Below are 18,576 nucleotides of genomic sequence, written 5' to 3' on the forward strand. Positions count from 1 at the left end.
GTGTAGCATGAGGGTTAAAGAATTTGTTGACTTTAAGAAAAAAATAAATCCTGATAATTTACTTACCCACTATGTCATCCAAGGTGTTAATGCGTTTTAACTTCAGCCAAAAAGAAATTTGGTTTTTGAGGAAAATATTCCAGAACTTTTCTCCGTACAGTGGACTTCAGTCGCAGCCAAATATTCGAATTAAAAACTGCTTCATTTCAGCTCTACAATTATTCCAGCCATGGAACATTGGAAATGTTACACACGATTAGTTCTTTGTTCTTTCTCAAAAAGATATAGTGGTGTGAAAACCTCCGTCTTATTTTCTTCCTCAACTTCCAAATCGTCCGACATTGTTGTTTTACCTTTTTTTCTAAAGGCCGTTTGACTTCCTTTGTTCCCTTTGTAAAAACAGACTCCATTTTTAACGTAACTACGTGACAAGTAAGTCAAGCATTTAGGGTTAAAAGAATAAAATATAACACTTTTTTTTTTAAATGACAAATCATTTTCTTACGTAAGACACCTGAGATTTCTCTGTTTTCGAAATGCCGTCTAAATGTATTTCTCTGCATTCAGATCACGCCGCGTTCATGCGTTATTTGTGTGAGAGAATTGTGATCCCAATTCCCATGGAGAAAAACCGTGATTCACATTTTAGCAAGAATTGTGCAGCCTTATTGGGAAGGATTATGGATGTAGAATAAGGTCATGTAGAGTAAGGCATTAATATTAGCCTAATTAGCACTAACAAATGGCTAATATTCTAGTAATACGCATGCTAATAAGCAACTAATAGGTGTAACCATAAAATAAATATTTCCTGTATCCTGACGGCTGAAACACCTCGATAGAATGTGTTTTCAATTAGAAATGCACCGCTACACCCCATTGTACCTTTTTTGTGTGTTGATTAAAGTTTTAGCCATTTACCTTTTGAGTCAGTCACTCAGACAGCTCACTATGCATTGGAACGCAGCCCAGTGACTTGGAGAACACTAACAAGTGACCAACTTTATATAACAACGTAGGTTTTAGAGTGAGAGGTGGCATAGGCTGAGGTTAATTTTAATATAATAAAGTATTGGTACAAAGTGACCACTACCCTAATCGTGGAAAGTGCCTTCTGACCAACTGATCTTGATCTTTTTCTTCTCTCTTTCTCTCTCTCAAGTATATGGGAGGCCTGCTAAAGCTTTTAGCTACATGATGCATGTTTTCTAGCCCGAGGCTTGTTTAGCCAGGATTTGTGAGAATCCTTGTACTAGGCAGGGATCGGGGGAAAGCACTCATATCACTCTGTGCCCTGGTATACATCCCCAAGTGTGGCTAGAGGATGTTTTCCTTTGAGAGAGTTCTCAGCCTGCTCTTCTGTCTGTCTGCGCTACGGAAAAACAGAGGAGAAATAAAAAAGAATCTGGATCTAAGTGCGCGCGTTTCACGACATCAATAGCAGGCACCAACCAAAAGCATTGAAACAACAGCTTTGGGAGGAACGGCAAAGCAAGGATGGCTTGTCTGGCGTGTTTGTTTACTCCAGTTTTTGAAAGTGTTTTTGTCAGTGGACAGTGCGTTTTAAGTTGAGGGACTTTCATTGCACGCATCTGTGAGGGAATCTCGCAAAACTTTAGTTAAAAAAAAAAAAAAAACATGCCATAAGGATAGGAACATAGAAAAGAAATAGCAAAGTAAATATAAAATGACAAATATGTTTTATTTACATGAATGTGAGGTGAAGTGCGCTCACCGTGTTAAACAGTATATTACAAATGCGTAGTACTAATAAATGGCTAATGTTCTAGCAATATGCACGCTAATAAGCAACTAATAGGTGTATCTGTAAAATAAAGTCTTACCAAAATAACAAATCTGTTTTATTTACATGAACGCAAGAAGGTATATAGTATATTAGTATATTATCATACTAATATAAATATAAAATGTGATGCAAATCAAATGAAAACCTGTATAAATATATTTAGTCGTTATGTTAGTGTTTATTTATACCGCATTTAAATAAATGAAATCACCATGGAAAAAATCTTAGTTTAGAATATAGTTTAGAAAGGTGTTTAATCATTATGAAATCGACGTTTAAAAAACATTTAAAATGGCAAAAAAGTAAATAAATAAAAATAAACATCATATGTCATCAATTTCTTTTATTTATTTAACTTTTGATTTTTTTGGTGAACATTTATATAAAACATGCTTTTTGAGGTCCATTACAAATCGGCCTGTTTGTCTGATTCGGTGCATTTTAGCTGATAGCCACTCTCTTGCTGGTGTTTCCTGCTGCACTTATATATCCGTGGGAAAAAAAAACCAAAAAAAAACCCCACCAACAACCAAAATATACTTTCTAGGCCTTTCAGCGGCTAAATAACCCAGGCTCGTAGAGTCAAACGTGTTCCCGGCAGAGCACGCATACATCTTCCAAAGATCTCTGCCGAGTGTGTGATTACACTCATCAGCTCTTATTGCGTTCTGCCATGCAGGGCACAGTCAAGGCTCATGACGCTAATATGCTTTTTAGCCATCCTTTCCTGTAACATTTACACTGGGATCGACGTGTAGACCGTCTCGTCGTCTCTGCGATACCGCCGATACTCCTTATGGCTCCTTAATGAGCGCCGAAGCTCAGAGGAGCGTCTGAGAGGGGCTTCTTGACAAATGCTCAGAGATGTCAATGGGCTCGATCTCAGCTCGGTCCACCTCTGAGCATCGATTACTCAGTCAGCGTCCCGGAGTCCCGGCGGTCGGGTGTATCCTACCGGAGCACTGCATTAAACAGTGGCCGGGCATGAAGTAGCAGTTTATCAGTCAGAGGTGAATAGCAATCGATGCGGGCGTAAGGACGGATATGGAAATGCTTTTGTAGGCAGAGCCGGCGAGTCAGAGGCAGTTGAACGATGATAAATCAATCTAGCTTGTTATGACAGCGAAAGAGCGTGTGATCGCGGAGTCTGCCTGCTGGACCCACGGACGGCACGCGGCAGATGCGGTCACGCAAGTGGAATTGTGGGAACCCTGCTGCCTTTGATCAGCAGACTGGAACCTGGCGGAGAGAGAAGGAAAGAGAGAGGGACTGAGGTGAACCCAGCTGCAGGGGTCACGCAGAGGGTTTCTGCCGGGGGCCGTGACCCCTCTCAGGGACGAAGTGACAGGCTGGTGAAGGGAATAAACGCCCCTTTGCCGTCTCGAAACATTTCCAGGCTTCGAGAGAACAGATTCACGTGTGGTTTGAATAAAAGCTCGGCTCGTAATGGATTGATTTGATGAGATGTAACCGCAAACATCGTGCTATTACAGAACGAGAAGGGCTTTTACATGGAGAGTTGATGATGTTTTAAAAAATTCAGATAAACTCTGCTTTTAAACTCTCGTTCGGGCGAACATGCAGTGCTGTAAGCGCGCATTTGTGGAAAGCTGCTCTGTTGGCGTCTCTCGGTCGTTCCGTTCCTCAGTTAGCAACCTCTAACCTAAAATATCTGAATTTCGGAAATTAATTTGGCGGGAAACACTTAGTATACGGATTCAGTTTTATGAGAAACCGATGCCAAAAACCTTTGCTTATTTTTCTTCCATAAAACCTGTGACACACCAAACCGACGTAAAAAAAAAAAAACGAATGCCAACTTATTGTACACAGCCAATAGCCAACGAGCGCGTACATTCTTTTCCTGCTTTAGAGGAAATAACTGTCTACACCAGCAGGTGGCGATAGTCTGCATTCGTTGTTCCAAACCAAAACTGAGCCTGCAGATCGTGCCAATTTTTTTGACAGATTTTGGATGAATAAATCAAAAGTAGGTCAGTGCACTTAAATCAAAATGTAATGTGGACTAGTGTTTCTGAATGTAAGGTGACAAAAATACTGTTTAAATATGAATCATGCATGTTTTGCATGTCTCTTTGTGAATGAATGGCGCAGAAGCACAGTTTAATTTACGACACCCCCACTAATGAGCGCATGACTCTGGTAGTGTTTTCAGCCTCGCAGTTTTGTTATATACAGAAACTTAAAGCAAAACAAAGTTTTTTATATATATATATATATATATATATATATATATATATATATATATATATATATATAGTTAAAAACAGAGATATATTACTTAATGTAATGGTAGTACTACTACTGCTGCTAATAACATTACTGCAGGAGAGATGGGACACGAATTGGACGCACTTGATCTGAAAATGTTGTAATCTGTAATTTTTGGTCATACAGATAAAAGTAATACATATTTTGAATTTGTTAATATGCATGCAGTCACAATTCCGTGCTTTTGTAAAATAAAGAAAGCAAACAATGCACTATATATGTTATGTTATATATATATATATATATATATATATATATATATATATATATATATATATATATTATTTATATATATTTATTTATTTATTTTTACAGACATGGAGTTAAAAGTACTTTCATATGAACTAATTCTTCAAAACAAATTCTCTGATTATGTCATTCATATGAATCATTCACTAGATGACAAGTCTGTGTTTACGAGATCATCTCTGATGCTGAAAACAAAGAAAGCACTGGTTTATCAAATCATTAAATTGTCAATTCAGTCTCTTTACTGTTTTTTCCTGACATATTCATTATTAATGCTTCAAATGTACGACTTGTAGTCGAACAGAAACATTCGAGGGCAGCGCTACTAAACATGTTGCATCAAAGAAAATCACATACCTGAACATGACTGAACATCTAATACATGGCATTTTTCACTAAGAAAATATTTTTGAAAGTTTATTTTCAGGCCACCAAAACATAAATTAAACACCCCCCTTAGAAGAGCAGTCTGTGAGTGCATTCTTGATTTCATTTGTTTGCTTTTGTTTTCCATCTCATGCACTGGTTAAAGAGCCAATCAGAGTGAGCCACCTGACTCAGGTGTAACATGTTCAGTCGGCCAAAAAGCCACTGACAGGGTCCAACTAGTGCCTGTAGTGTGTAACACACCTGAAAAAAATGTCTCGGCTTTGTGTGTCACAGCCTTAGTTTTTCCCTCAGAACATGTTTTTTACCCATCGGGTGGAAACACTGTTTCCATTGCGGCTTTTTGTGATCCAGAGAAAGTCTGTCTTCGCAAACATGTTTTGTACTGATGGTGAGATTAACTCTAAGCCAGGCCTCGCTCCTTTGCCTGTCTGCTCGCTCCGTTCACCCCTGGCCCGCGTGTCAGCTGGAGTCTGGGCGGCGCTCAAATTCTCCACCCTGTATAATGAAGACTGCTCTCAAAGCAATTATCCACTGATAAAAATCGTCCTGTGTAATAAGCTACAGAACTATAAGGCTGCGAGACAGGGATATTGGGGTCATTTTCATTATAGTTGATGTTATTGTGTGAGCTTATTTGTGGAAGTTGTGTTGTCGAATAAGGATTTGGTCAGTTCTTGGTGTGGACTGGCTGTTTATTGAATTATTATTTCTTTACAGGGCCGCTTATGGTACTGAAAACATTTAAATTTATTTCATTTTCACCAATGAAGCATTCTGTTTAAGGTCAATGGGTCAAATTCAGTGAAAGTGTTATTATTTAGTAGTAGTAGTACATTTACTTTCATAAGAGTAATTTATTAAACAAATTTTAATGTATACACACACACACACACACACACACATTTATTTTCTGTTTTTACTGAATTTGGCCCAATATTTTGTTTAAATGCAAATCACTTTGCAAATTGCTTGATTTAATTAATTTAGCATTTTTTTTTTTACATTTTCGCTGTCTGTGATGACACTGAATGTACCTTTAATCTAATCAAATGTTTTACATTTTCCCTCCACTTTCTGAATTCATTTTCGCGAACGCAGGGCATTGATTGACCTGATTTATGGAGCTGAATATTTATCTCCTGCGTTTAGCCTGTTTTATATGCAAATGCACAATGTTTATTTCTTTTTCAGAGAAATGAGCGGAAGAGCCTTAAATATTAACAATGCTTTTTATTCGAAACATTTTCAACCCGTTTTTGGAGTTGCAGAGGTCTTGGCCCAGACCAGAAAACACAGAACTTCACCAAAAATAAAATGGACGCAATGCAGCGCACGGCCCTCTCCATTCCCCCCCGTGTGGTCCATTAGAATGTGTGGGTCATGAGTTTTGGCCCCAGCTGTCTGATTAAATGGACAGATTGACTTTTGGCTGAGAGAGCTGCTTCATCCCCCAATCCTCCTGCCCTTCTTTCTCTCTCTCTCTCTCTCTCACACACACACGCTATGTATATACACACCCCTGCATGCGCACCGGAACCTTTGGCTTGGTGTTGGCTTATTTTAAATGAGCTTCCCGCATGCACGGGTTCATCTGTGTTTGTTGTACGTCTGCGCGTGTGAGTGTTTCCTGCATTCTTGAGTCTGAAACTCTATTGCTGAAAAGAAAAAAAGCAAGTAAACTGTATTAATCTTCAGCGGCCTCTGACTTGCGTTGTTATTTCTGCTGTGCCTCTCTGCATTATTTGGCAGATTAAAAAGCAAACGGTGAGCATGAAGATTCTCGTTTTACGCTTGCAACGATGTTTCCTTTAATAATCAGTCCATTTAATAAATCCGTTATGATCTGCGAAATGAGCCACAGGTGTAAAATAACAACACAGGGCACTGGCTGTTGAATGAGTTTGAGAGATGCTGTGTATTAGCATAAAACATGTTTAAACATTTTTGACTGTCAAAACCCAGCAATGAATAGTTAACCCTGTGAAAAACAGAATTGCTCCCCTTGATAATCAGACAAAGAAAGATTTTTGACTTTAAACTAATGTCTTGTCTTGTACTGTTACATGAGTCGGTAAGGCAGTAAGGAGTTTCGTTTCTGTTTTACAACTTTGTAAACATCTAAACATGTTTAATTTTTAGCTTAGAACTTCCCTTCTGGTTTTCTTTCTTTCTTTTTTGGGGGGTCAAGGATTTCAATGCGAGTTCTTTGTGTCTTTGAAGCACTTTTTGAAGGCTTGTTTGCTCTTGTATTTTCTCTCTGCTCCATCTTTTCCATTCTTGATCCTAGGTCCTCTTTCAAAGAAACAGAATGATGATTTAGCTGATAATGACGGTGCTGAGGATGAAGGTATTTTTTTTGATGCCAAACTGATATGCATGACAAGGAACCCTCCGGTTTTTTCTTCTTTGTTTTTCTTAAATTTCTTGTCCTTTTTTGAGAGTGGAGATTTTTTTTTTCTTGCTCGTTTTTTGCTGGATGTGTTTTGTCGTTTTTGCTTGATGTGACCTGTCTCCCGTCATTCCAGATACACATAATTGTTAATAACCCTTCATAGGATTTTGCTTGAATATTTTTATTATCATTTCCTTTTAATTTTATATGTTGCATCTCACCTAAACAAAACGAAAACAAGCAAACAAACAAACTAATGTTCCTAATATTAATTCTTAACACTTTTTGCATGATTTTTCAACCCTTCTGCCTTTTTTAAAATATATATATTCTGAGGTAATCCCCTTGTAAAAAAAAAAATATATATATATATATATATGTACTGTATATCCCAGATTGACAATATTCTAAAATTCAACAAGAAGCCCCTTCAAAAATTTCCTACGCAACATTGTATGTTCCTGGAATCCAAAATGCCATGTCTGCATTTCCATCAGACTGTGCATCAATAGTCATTACTGTCCAGCCGTTGAGACGACTTTTAATTGCCTGATGTTTAGTGGTTGTGCAAAAATCTATAGAGATGCACAACAAATTAACACATCGATTAAATGCCTCGGCTGTGGACTGTAAAAGAGGTACAAAATCTAATGATAATAATCCCTGAGTGACTGTATGTGATAAAAGCATTTCTTTTGGTGTTCATGTCAGAAAAGAAGCCCAGTGAAAACTGTCTCCTGTATAATGAAATGAAATAAGAACCAATTAGAGGAGGCTAAAACCAGGAAAGAGCCTGCTCGCTTTGATCTGCACATCAAAAGATTACAGCAACACAAATATACAGTGAGAATCCCGCAGAGTATCTCGCATGAACTCTCTTGAAAACCGACTGAGTAATCCTCTTAAGCAGGCCTGACGATATACAGTACTGGGAAAACACTCATCGCCAAAATCAGCCGCAAACTTCAGCATCTTCAGAACCCTGGCCTGAATTACCTTGAGGACACTAGCAGCTGCCCATCAAGGGTATGTCGTACATCAAGCTATAATGGCTACAAAGTCCTTACAAAACCAAGAGCTTCCCTATGGCTGCAACATGCTTTCTCAGATCTACTGTGGATCTTTTAAGATGTCTCCAGTGATCGGCTGTTCCAACTTCTTGTTTTCAAGGATTTGCCTAAACAACCCCAACTTTCAGCCCGAGCCTTCCTTCGTTCATGTACATCGGAGTTGAGAAGCTATTTTGAAAACATATCTTGCTGGTTACTCAATGTGCTGTAATAAGAAAGTAACAGAATTCACTTTTTTGACGAGTAAACAAACAAAGTCACAGCACTGAGCTTGAACGGATAATTGAACAGATTTACTCTTAAACCTAAATCACCTCAGTGCTACGATATGAAGTAGTTTAAAAGAATGCATTTGCTGCTTCAGCCTGCTCCGGTGTAAAGCTTCATAACGCAACGCAATTAAAAGTAGTGCTTTAGCATTTGTCTTCGCTACCTGTGTTCATTTGTTCTAGCTAAAATACTTGTTATTGCGCTAGCTTGTTTTTTTTTTTTTCCCCAGAAACGTACATTGTTCTGAAATGTAACTGTGCATTTGCTAGTAAGTAAAATGTTTGTGGTGTCGCTAGTTCAAACATCTACCTTCAAACATGAACGTAAACGCTGTGTCGAAATACTTCAAGCTCACTGTAAACCGACGAAGTCTGCTTGACGTTAGCTGTCGTCGAAAAAAAGAGTGACTTCCGAATCAGACAGTACTTAAACATGCAAATTGCTTATTTTTGACGTACCTAGAAACAGCTTGACCTATATTACCACAGTTTTCATCAAATTTCGCTCAAAAGTTCTTTTAAATGCAACGCTTGAGTGAACTCATGTAGCCGAACGAGCTAAACATTTAAGTAAACACGTTTATTCAAATTCCTGAGGCCTATCTGTACGCGCTTTTTGCTAAGTGGAAAAGGGCCGCCGTTTGGCTCTTAGACAGCTGCAGCTGATAGGGCTGAGAGGAGACACAGAGCGCACATTAATTATGTAGACATAACGCTACCTTATTACTGCACACTGCTTATACCAGCTGCCGTGGCATCGGCGACAGTTCTCGCCAACCAGCTCCTCTGATTTTATTTCATAGATCCAGTAATTGGCTTGATCACATCAGTGGCCCACTCACAGATATTAATATCTATTCTAATTAGTTTACATTTTTGGTTTTGATATAAAAGCTGCGTACGGGCCATATCCCCGGATCATCAATCATACATAACAACTTCAAATGCCAAGGGATTCTCCAGATATGACTATTTGCTGGAGATTTACTAAAGCAAACTATCACCAAAATCAATAGCCACTTTTGACACGTTCATTAATCTGGCGCTTTAGTATGAAGGGTACAACGTTTATTGACTTTTTCAAGTAATCTGTGGCAGTAGGCCCAAGAGACAATGTAAGTATGTGGTCTAAGATTGTGCCAGATCGAAATTTAAGAGGAATTGGGTTACTCGAAGGAAGAAATCTTCAAATTCTTTTCACTCTTTTGTCTGCGGAACACATAATTTGATCATTTGAACAATTTTTAACTATTTTTGTCCATTCAGTGGAAGTGGAAAGCAACATTTGCCTCCACTGACTTTATTTTTATGGAAAAGTTTCCAAAAACGCTCTGAATAAACATGGCGCGCATAGGGGTTTCTACTGACCTTACGGTTTTAAAAACAAAGCTCTTTGCTTTCAGAACAAAAAACTCCAGTCATGTTATCATTTAAGAACGACATTTTGGAGAAAGGCCATGGGACACTGGACTTATTGTTGACATATGACATTTATAAAAGGCTTACAAGAATACAAACAGACTGGTTTGTGCATGAACTTTGGCCTGCAGATGTGGAGTATTTCTGTCAGTCTGAAAAGATGACAGGGATCAATGTAGTATTCGTGTCTCAGAGGAATCACTTCCTGTCATTTCTTCCTCCTGGACACCGATAGACTCGCTGGGCTAGTTTACAGTTTTCTGGGGCTCATGAGTCATTCAGTTCATTCATCTTCAGCGAATGTAAGATATTAAAACCTAATTAATGCTCAATTTAAAAAAAAACATATGAATCTTAAGATCTTTTTTAATTATGATCAGAGCTTAATAAAGCACTTTTTCATACAAAGCCACAACGTTGCTGGGAAAAGAAAAGACGAGAAGGGAAGTGATGAGACAAGATGAGACGAGAAATGAAAAAAGACATTGATAAAGAGGAATCATCTATATTTTGCAAAAGGAAAACAAAATAGATGGAATGGGACGGGACTCAGTGGGACAAGACGAGAACGATGAAGAAAAACTGTTGTGAGAATAGAAAAGACATTAAAAGGAGTGATATGAGACCAAAGTAGAGAAGATGAGACCTTTCATAACTGATGGAGCGGAGAAGAGATAAAAAGGGGAGTTGAGACAAGGTGGGATAAGAAGAGAGAAGATGAGACAAGAGGAGACGGGATGAGAAAAGAAAAGAGATCACCTGAATCAGGAAAATCTTTCACTTTGAGCATTTGGAAAGAAGAGAGAAGATGGGGCAGTAAGGGACAGAGAAAGATAAGACATTAGGTTGCCTGATAAAGAATACTTTGTAACACTTTATTTTAGGGTCTCCTGAATAGTTGCTTATTAGCATGCATATTGCTAGAATATTAGCCATTTATTAGTAGTAATAAAACACGTATTAATGCTTTATTCTACATCGCTAATCCTACCCAATACCTAAACTTAATAACTACCATACTAACTATTAATAAGCAGCAAATTAGAATTGTATTGAGGGAAAAGTTGTAGTTAATTGTGAATAAGTGTTCCCTATTCTAAAGTGTTACCGAATACTTACTTTGAGCCCTGTTCAAATCTCACGAGAATCTCACTTTAAACATTTAAGGACGGGGTGCAGGTCAAGGTCACAAGACACAAAAAAAGAGCCAAGATAATAAATTACATTGACTGATGAAGAAGAGCTATTGTGTTGTGTGCGAATCTCACTTTAAGTATTCTGGAGGAGAAGAACAGAAGAGATGGGACAGGATGGTTCTAGGAGGTGAGACGAAATTAGACCAGAAGGGACGAGATAAAACAAGACGAGGCATTTTCTTGCCTGACAATTACAAACCCATTATGTACATTTTGGAAGAAGAAAAGAAATGGAAGAGAAGAGAAGAGAAAGGAACGGGATGAGATGAGAAGACAATGAGACATTGAATCACCTGACACTGAAGATCCATTGTATGCAAACTTCACTTGGAGCATTTACAAGAAGAAGAGAGAAAAGAAGTTAACTGAGATGAGAAGAGACAACAAATGACTGATAAAAAAAAGAACTACTGTGTGCGCGCACATTTGGCAAGATGTGGTCTTGTTTAGGGACCTTAAGAAAATTGTTTTAGAAAATTATTGCTTTTTTCATTAGTTCCTTCGCTTGTTACGAGACCTCCCAGAAGCAGGTCCCTGCACGCCCAATAAAATAACAGATTTATGTGAAGGCTTTGCAACCATGATGAAATGGCACTCTCCCTCAAGCAAGACGAAAGTTATCATCTGCATCGCATTTGTGTTTTGAAAATGCCTCCCTCTCGGACAGAGACCATTTTCCCAAAGTGGATTACTTTGCCTAAGCAATGTATGGAAATTTAAAAAGTGTGCCATTTTCATTGCTAAAAGACAAATGGGATCTGAGAAGATGAGGTGAAGCGACAGGCAGAGCCCATTCGGAAAGCACAGACGAGGAAGTTTGCCCACCTTGTTTCTTAGTCATCTTTCAAAACCTTAGTTAATTCAAAGCATTACTGTGGAAATTTAAAATGCCCGTTTTAATTTGCACGTTTTATTACTGACAAACCCCTTAAGAGAAAAAAAAAAAAAAGTAACAGGAATTTTTCCATCACCAGGAACATGACATTTGTATTGCCTAGGAAATTAATGAGCCCATTTCTAAAACCGATCCTGTCTTAAAAATAAAGCCAATGTGGCCAATTTGAGCAAAATGGGAGCCCTCAGCTCTGAATGCATTTCCAGCTGTCTACAGTAATTTGTCATTTAATCGTTTCTACCCTCCTTTTTCCAGACATTCGTGAAAGCGGGAGCCCCAAACCTGTGATGGTTTTCATTCACGGAGGATCGTACATGGAAGGGACAGCAAATATGTTCGATGGAAGCATCTTGGCCAGTTACGGCAACGTCATCGTCATAACCGTCAACTATAGGCTTGGCGTGCTCGGTAAGCAATTCAGTTTTTGCTCAACTTTACCCATCATGCATCTGAGTTCCCGGTTTCATGCGCTCCACCGAATGGCTTGTTTTAGCTTTGTTTCTCTCCGCTGAGGTGTTATTTCCCTCCACTGAAAGATGATTTAGTTGCCTGTGAATAGCCTCAAGCTCATAAGCATAAAACGGGTGAAGTGGCAATGGTTCTCCACAGCAGCACGCATGCATGAAAACTTATTATAGAAAAGTTTGCTGTAGTTGTACATGATTTAAGGTGATCGTAAATACTGGAACTATCAAATCTTTATGGCCTTCCGGTTTCAATCGCAAAACAACAACCTCTAGCTGTGTGTGTTTCTCTGACTCTTTCCCAATCGCTGTTTCTCTTCTCCTATCAGTTGTAATTTTTCAATTGGGTATTTTTATTTAATGATTGAGATCGCCTCAAGCTAATGGTGCTGGATTAATAAGCTTTGGATAGTTTCTACAAGATAAGATGTTTGCCAGATTCCAGTTGTCTAGATACGGAGCATCTGTTATCAGAGGAAAGTTTTTATGTACAAATGCATTTAGCAATTTGGATAAAATATCTATTGCAATGGCTGCTTTTCTCAGATTGCTTCATCAGATTAGTCTGCAAAGCTCTTACACAAATATATCATTGTGTTCATTATATGTCAGTCAGTGTTTTCATTTTATACAATTTCCAATCACTCATACTGTAAATGCTTTCTTTTGTCGCAACACGCTGTATATTGGATGTTGTTGAGGGTCATTTGTAATTTTCAGTCTGATAAATTTATTGATCAACTTAGTGAATGCTTCATTTGGAATAAATTGGTTATTGACCAATTATGGGGGGGGGGGAATTGTCACTCCTAAGCTCATGCAGGGTCAATTTGATCTTCAAAAAGCAATAGCATGGATGAATTATTGCAATGAATGTCTGTCAATTTGATGACTTTGATTCTATTTAAAAAGAGCTATAATTCATGCTCTGGTCAATCTGCGAGGTGTTCATTTGGAAAGGCTTGTTATAGATATGTTAACAGGGTTTTTATGATCAATTTAACGATATTGTTGTCATCTGTACAGTATAAGTCACCATTCTGAAAGGTGCTGAAACGATGCTGATAAGCTGGGCGGGTGAGGCTTCTGTTAGCGTGTGTTGTTGGTCTGCGCTTCATAAAAATGAATGCATGAATTCTGAAATTAGACTAGTTATTTGCATCCGAGTCATCACAGCACATCTCTCCATTGGTAAATGAGGCCCAATGTGATCTTTCTCCACTAATGATTCAGCTTGCAGCCATCTTCCCTCAGTCACCCTTAGCGTTTTATAACAAATCCACTGCTGATGATTGGCTATTTTTTTTCAAGCTAAGGCACACAGATCCATTAGGGGGTTTAAGCATGTGCCCGCATGCCACAACCCTTAATTTATTGTTGCTATGTTTTTCTCATGGTTGTCTGGGGTAAGCTCTGGAGCAGCTTCTGGGAAAGGTGCTGTAATGTGAGAGAGCCTAATGGATTATAGCACTGCACACAGTCTGAGTGTCATTATCAGAACTGTTGTAGATTTATGGAGCGAGTCGCTCTCGTCATGCCCCCCTGAATAAAACTGCTCTCCGACAGCTAATCAGCTGGCATAAGGGCCTGTTTTACCGAGCACCGCCATCATATTTTTTTTTTGCAGTGCCGGTGTCCCAATTCTCTTGAGCAACTGTCTTTTAAATCCAGCCAATAGCAAAAAGTGTTCATCCTAAAATAGCACCACACCCATACGGATTAAATAAATAGAGTTAAAGTGTGAGGTTTTTTTTTTTTTTTTTTGCAGGCAAACTAAAGGCAGAAATGTCGACGATCACTTGTTTGTCCACGTATGCTCATAGCTCTCAAACGTATGGTAACCATATGTCAAAAATGTCTGGATTTTGCATTTGGAAAACACTGTAGCATGTGAGAAGGTGGGATCTACAGAAAACAGTCATAGCAGTGCAAAATCATTTTTCATAATTTGCCAGAAATCACCATAAATAACGTGCAACCCGAGCAGTTTTTTATTGGTGAACACTGCGAAGTTGCATGACCAAGTTGCTAGTTTTAGCTTTTTCACGAACTCCTATTAAAATGACCGGAATGGCATTTGGTGTTTCTAAGAGCAAATTTAAACGGGACCTTTAATCAGTTTAACTAGCCAAAAACGATCTAGTAAATGGAAAAATGGTTTCTAACCAGCTGGTTTAAGATGGGTTTGGTTGATGTGATATAGTCCTGTCCTGCTGGCCGGGCTGGTGTTTAAAGCTGGTTTCATTGAACTCTGGTCTCTCAGTGTACAAATCAACAAACTTACGCAAATTACCCAGAACTTTTTAAATAGAAGAAAAAACAAAAACACAAAGACAAAGTATATTAATGTCACATCCGGTCTACTGCTTTTTAATTTCTTTTTTTAAAGAGCGTTTCTCTTTGCTCACGAATGACGCACTGAATTACAGTAGAACTGTGAACTAGATCTAAATGGGTTGTGATTTGAGTCATCGGCTCTTGTTAGTCAGTGTGCGAGTGGTTGGCTGAATGCTGCGCTGGTGTAAAACACATGCAGTCGCGGCAGAGGTGTGTGCGCTCACGTGCCGGTTAGTTCAGTTGTTTACTTCTTTGTCAAGACTTTACCGCATTGCTCACCCTGTAATAATTGGTTTGCTGTTTTGCTTTAATCATTCCATGTGGCCCAGTGTTGAGGATTATTATTTTTCATGCTTATTAATTTTCTTCTCCCTTGAAACAAATACCCCTGATGTTTCAGTTTCATTAGTCTTTTGCTTTCTCCAACCTCCACCTCTCTCGCTTTCTCTCCGCGTTTTTGCCTTCAGCTCCGTGTCCTTTATCATCAACTTCCCTTCTCTCTCTCTCTCTCTCTCTCTCTCTCTCTCTCTCTCTCTCTCATTCCCCTCAGTCATATGCTTGCTTAAGCGTAAGCACGCCACAGGGTCTTTAAAGAAGCATGTATGATGTCTGACCCTATTCAGGAAGCAGTGCGTCTGGGGAGATGCTTCATTGGAGGGTGTTTATTAATCTTAACAAGCATTTAACGACGGGATCGTCCCTCGTCCATTATTTTGCCTCTACAGTGCTAGCTAGTACTGGATGTTTGGGATTTGTTTTGACTCAGGTGGTCAGTTTACTCAAACTTATGTCTTTTGACAAGAAACCTCAGCCAACTTGGATGTGTGCATTTTAAAATACTGCAATATATAAAGTATATTTAAAATTGAATATCAATTAACTTTGAATGTGAAATGTTAAACATGGCTATGTGGAATAATATCCTGTTTTGTTTTTATTTTACATTTATTTCTGTAATGCAAAGCTGAATTTTTATCAGCTGTCACTCCAGTCTTGTGTCACATGATCCTTCAGAAATCATTCTAATATGCTGATTTATTATCAGTGTTAGAAATAGCTCATTTTTATTAATTTTTTTGTGGAACCTGATATATATATATATATATATATATATATATATATATATATATATATATATATATATATATATATATATATATATAGGTTCCACAAAAAATATGTATTTATATGTATTCTTTGTATCCTGAGAATCGCGTTACAAAAAATATTTGGCAGCACAACTGTTTCCAACACTTATAATTCTAATAAATGATATAATAATAAACAGCATACTAGAATGTTTTCTGAAATATTGTGTGCCATTTAAGACTGGACTAACAGCTGATGAAAATTCAGCTTTGCATCATAGAAATTCCATTTTAAAGTATATTACAATAAATAAAAAAGATATGTTATGTAATATTGTAAGAAAATTTTTGCAGTATAATTGATATTGTCTGGATTTTTGATCAAATAAATGCAGTCTTGATGAGCTTAAGAGGCTTATTTAAAAAAACATTTGTCTTACTGATCCCAAACTTTTGAGAAAATGTTATTTTAAAACTTTTAAAACTGTATTTTATAGTCTTCGTTTAAAAACATTTCAAAAACTGCATGTTTATATATTTTGTTCTCCCTCTCTGCAAAGCTTAAATGCTTATGTATCACTTCCACCTCTGGTCTTGACCCAGATTTCATACTACCCTACAGATTTAATAGCACTCCCCTGCAGATTTAGTAGTCTACGTATGTGCATGTGCGTTATTCTAAGTAATGGGCCTCATTGGTCATGAATGGTGGCTGCATTGGTAGAGGGCAAAAAGGCAAGCGACAGAGGACAGAGGACATCTGCCATCAGAGAGGCTTTACCCTGTGAGCACCGCTAACCGAAGGGATTAGTTCAGCCTGCAAGAGCGCAGCAGATGTCCATCTGGGCCCACTCACTCACTCACGGCTTCTCCTCCTCTTCTCCAAAGTCTCTCTCCCTCACTTCCTTTAGCCGACTCTCTTTCTCGCTTCCTAGTTTTGGCCTGGTTCCACTGACATGTGGATCGCCCCAGGCTAGACTCAATGTAGATATTAATAAGTAGTCAAATTTGGTGTGCTGTTGAATCCACAATGGAAGTTTGACATCATGATTTTATGCATTCCTGGACTTAAAGCACGAGTTAATGAGATTGTGGTGACACTTTTCTCTCTGTGGAGTATCGTAATCCCTAGGGATCTTGGGAAGAGGAAAGAACTTTTGGTGCTGATGAGAGTCTTTTTGACGACAGGTCTCCGTTTGCTTTTAAACTTACCGTAGACGAGGACCAGAAAAATTTTATTAGGGATGTCAAAAGTATAGCTTCTTTGCTACTAGGGTTGTGTGTCGTTCCCAGTTGGGTTTAGGAGGTATTTTTTTTAATTCCCATTTGATTCATTCCGATTCCTGAATTTGAATGGAGGTTAACCGAATGCAGATTTGTAGTTTAAATTTGAAAGCAAGGTCATAATAACTAAATAACTAAACTGAAATTAATTGTTGTAATTTCTAAATAAATAGGCCAATTTAAAACATTTAAAGCAACATTTAAAACTTAACTTAAAATGTTTTTTTTAAGGTATTCTTACATCACATAAAAACATGAGTGTGTTGTTGCTTGTAAGCATTTAGTTTTTCTCTGGGTTTTTATTTAAATCTCAAAGTTTTATATGTACTGATCTGATACTGATTCCTATTAATGCAGAAAGTTGTTTAAAAAAGGAGTTTAGATTTAAACAAATCAAGAGTTCTGATGTTAATTAAGCACTCAGATTGCTTGAGATGAACAAATCATTAGGTCCTGATTGTGTGGAACCTGTATATTTGAAATTAGCAGCGGACCTAATTATATCCCCTTTAACTGATATTTGTAATCTTTCATTAGATATTGGTGTCATTCCAGAAATTTGGAAATCAGCTTTTATTGTTGCTCTGTTAAAAGGGGGGGGGGATCCTACTATAATAAATAACTACAGACCAATTTCAAAGATCTGTGTTTTATCAAAGATCTTTGAAAGCCTTATCAGTGAACTTGTTTGCATTCAAGTTGTCTATTAATTAATTTGGGTTTCGTAAAAAAGAGAAAACAATAGCACTACAACAAATCTAAATCATAATGATATTGTGGGATTTATTAATAAGGGTGAATTTTGTGCAACCATTGATTTATCAAAGGCTTTTTGACACGGTGGTTAATAAAAAATATTAAAAAATATATATATTAACAAGGCTTCGTTTATCAAGTCATGTTATTCTTTGGTTTAAAATGATCTAAGTAGACAAACTCATTGTGTTCAAGCGGGAATAAGCTATCTGATGCTTTGGAAATTGCCAAAGGTGTTCCTCAAGGTTCTGTGCTGGGGCCTCTTTTATTTACCATTTTTATAAATAGTCTTGATTACAACTTTCAGGGTGCTAACTTTCATTTTTCTGCAGGTTACACTGTTGTGTATTGTAGTGCTTCTTCTGGGTAGCAAGCCATGTATAAGCTTCAGTCAGCCTTTGATGTCATTTAGTCAAGAACGAAACAATTTAAAACTTGTTCTGAATGTTGATAAAGTTATTTTCAGGTCAAATTTTTTGTTTTTTTAATAATTTAATCTCTCTTCAGACACTACAAGGTAATGTGATTGAATTAGTACAAATATCCCAGTATCCTTGTTGTCAATGTCCTTTCTGAAAATGAAAATTAAGCTTGGGCTTTATTTCAGGAACAAGGTTTGTTTTTCATTTGCTACTTTTTTATCCATACTTCATTAAGTTTGCACCCTC

At 37.7% G+C, this 18,576-nt stretch overlaps 1 protein-coding gene across 6 annotated transcripts in view; it reads left to right on the forward strand.

Annotated features, from left to right (window-relative positions):
• The window catches only part of nlgn1 (neuroligin 1), a 217,895-nt gene that overhangs the window by 97,754 nt on the left and 101,565 nt on the right, over positions 1–18,576 (forward strand). For 5 of the 6 annotated variants that reach the window (XM_043252837.1, XM_043252836.1, XM_043252838.1 and 2 more), the window contains 2 exons: positions 7,026–7,085; positions 12,235–12,387. In XM_043252837.1, the coding sequence (XP_043108772.1) occupies positions 7,026–7,085; positions 12,235–12,387 (213 nt within the window). The remainder of the gene's footprint in view (positions 1–7,025; positions 7,086–12,234; positions 12,388–18,576) is intronic. The other variant, XM_043252841.1, reaches the window with a different exon arrangement.

The sequence above is a fragment of the Puntigrus tetrazona genome, chromosome 11, assembly GCF_018831695.1.
Source record: "Puntigrus tetrazona isolate hp1 chromosome 11, ASM1883169v1, whole genome shotgun sequence".
Taxonomy (NCBI): domain Eukaryota; kingdom Metazoa; phylum Chordata; class Actinopteri; order Cypriniformes; family Cyprinidae; genus Puntigrus; species Puntigrus tetrazona.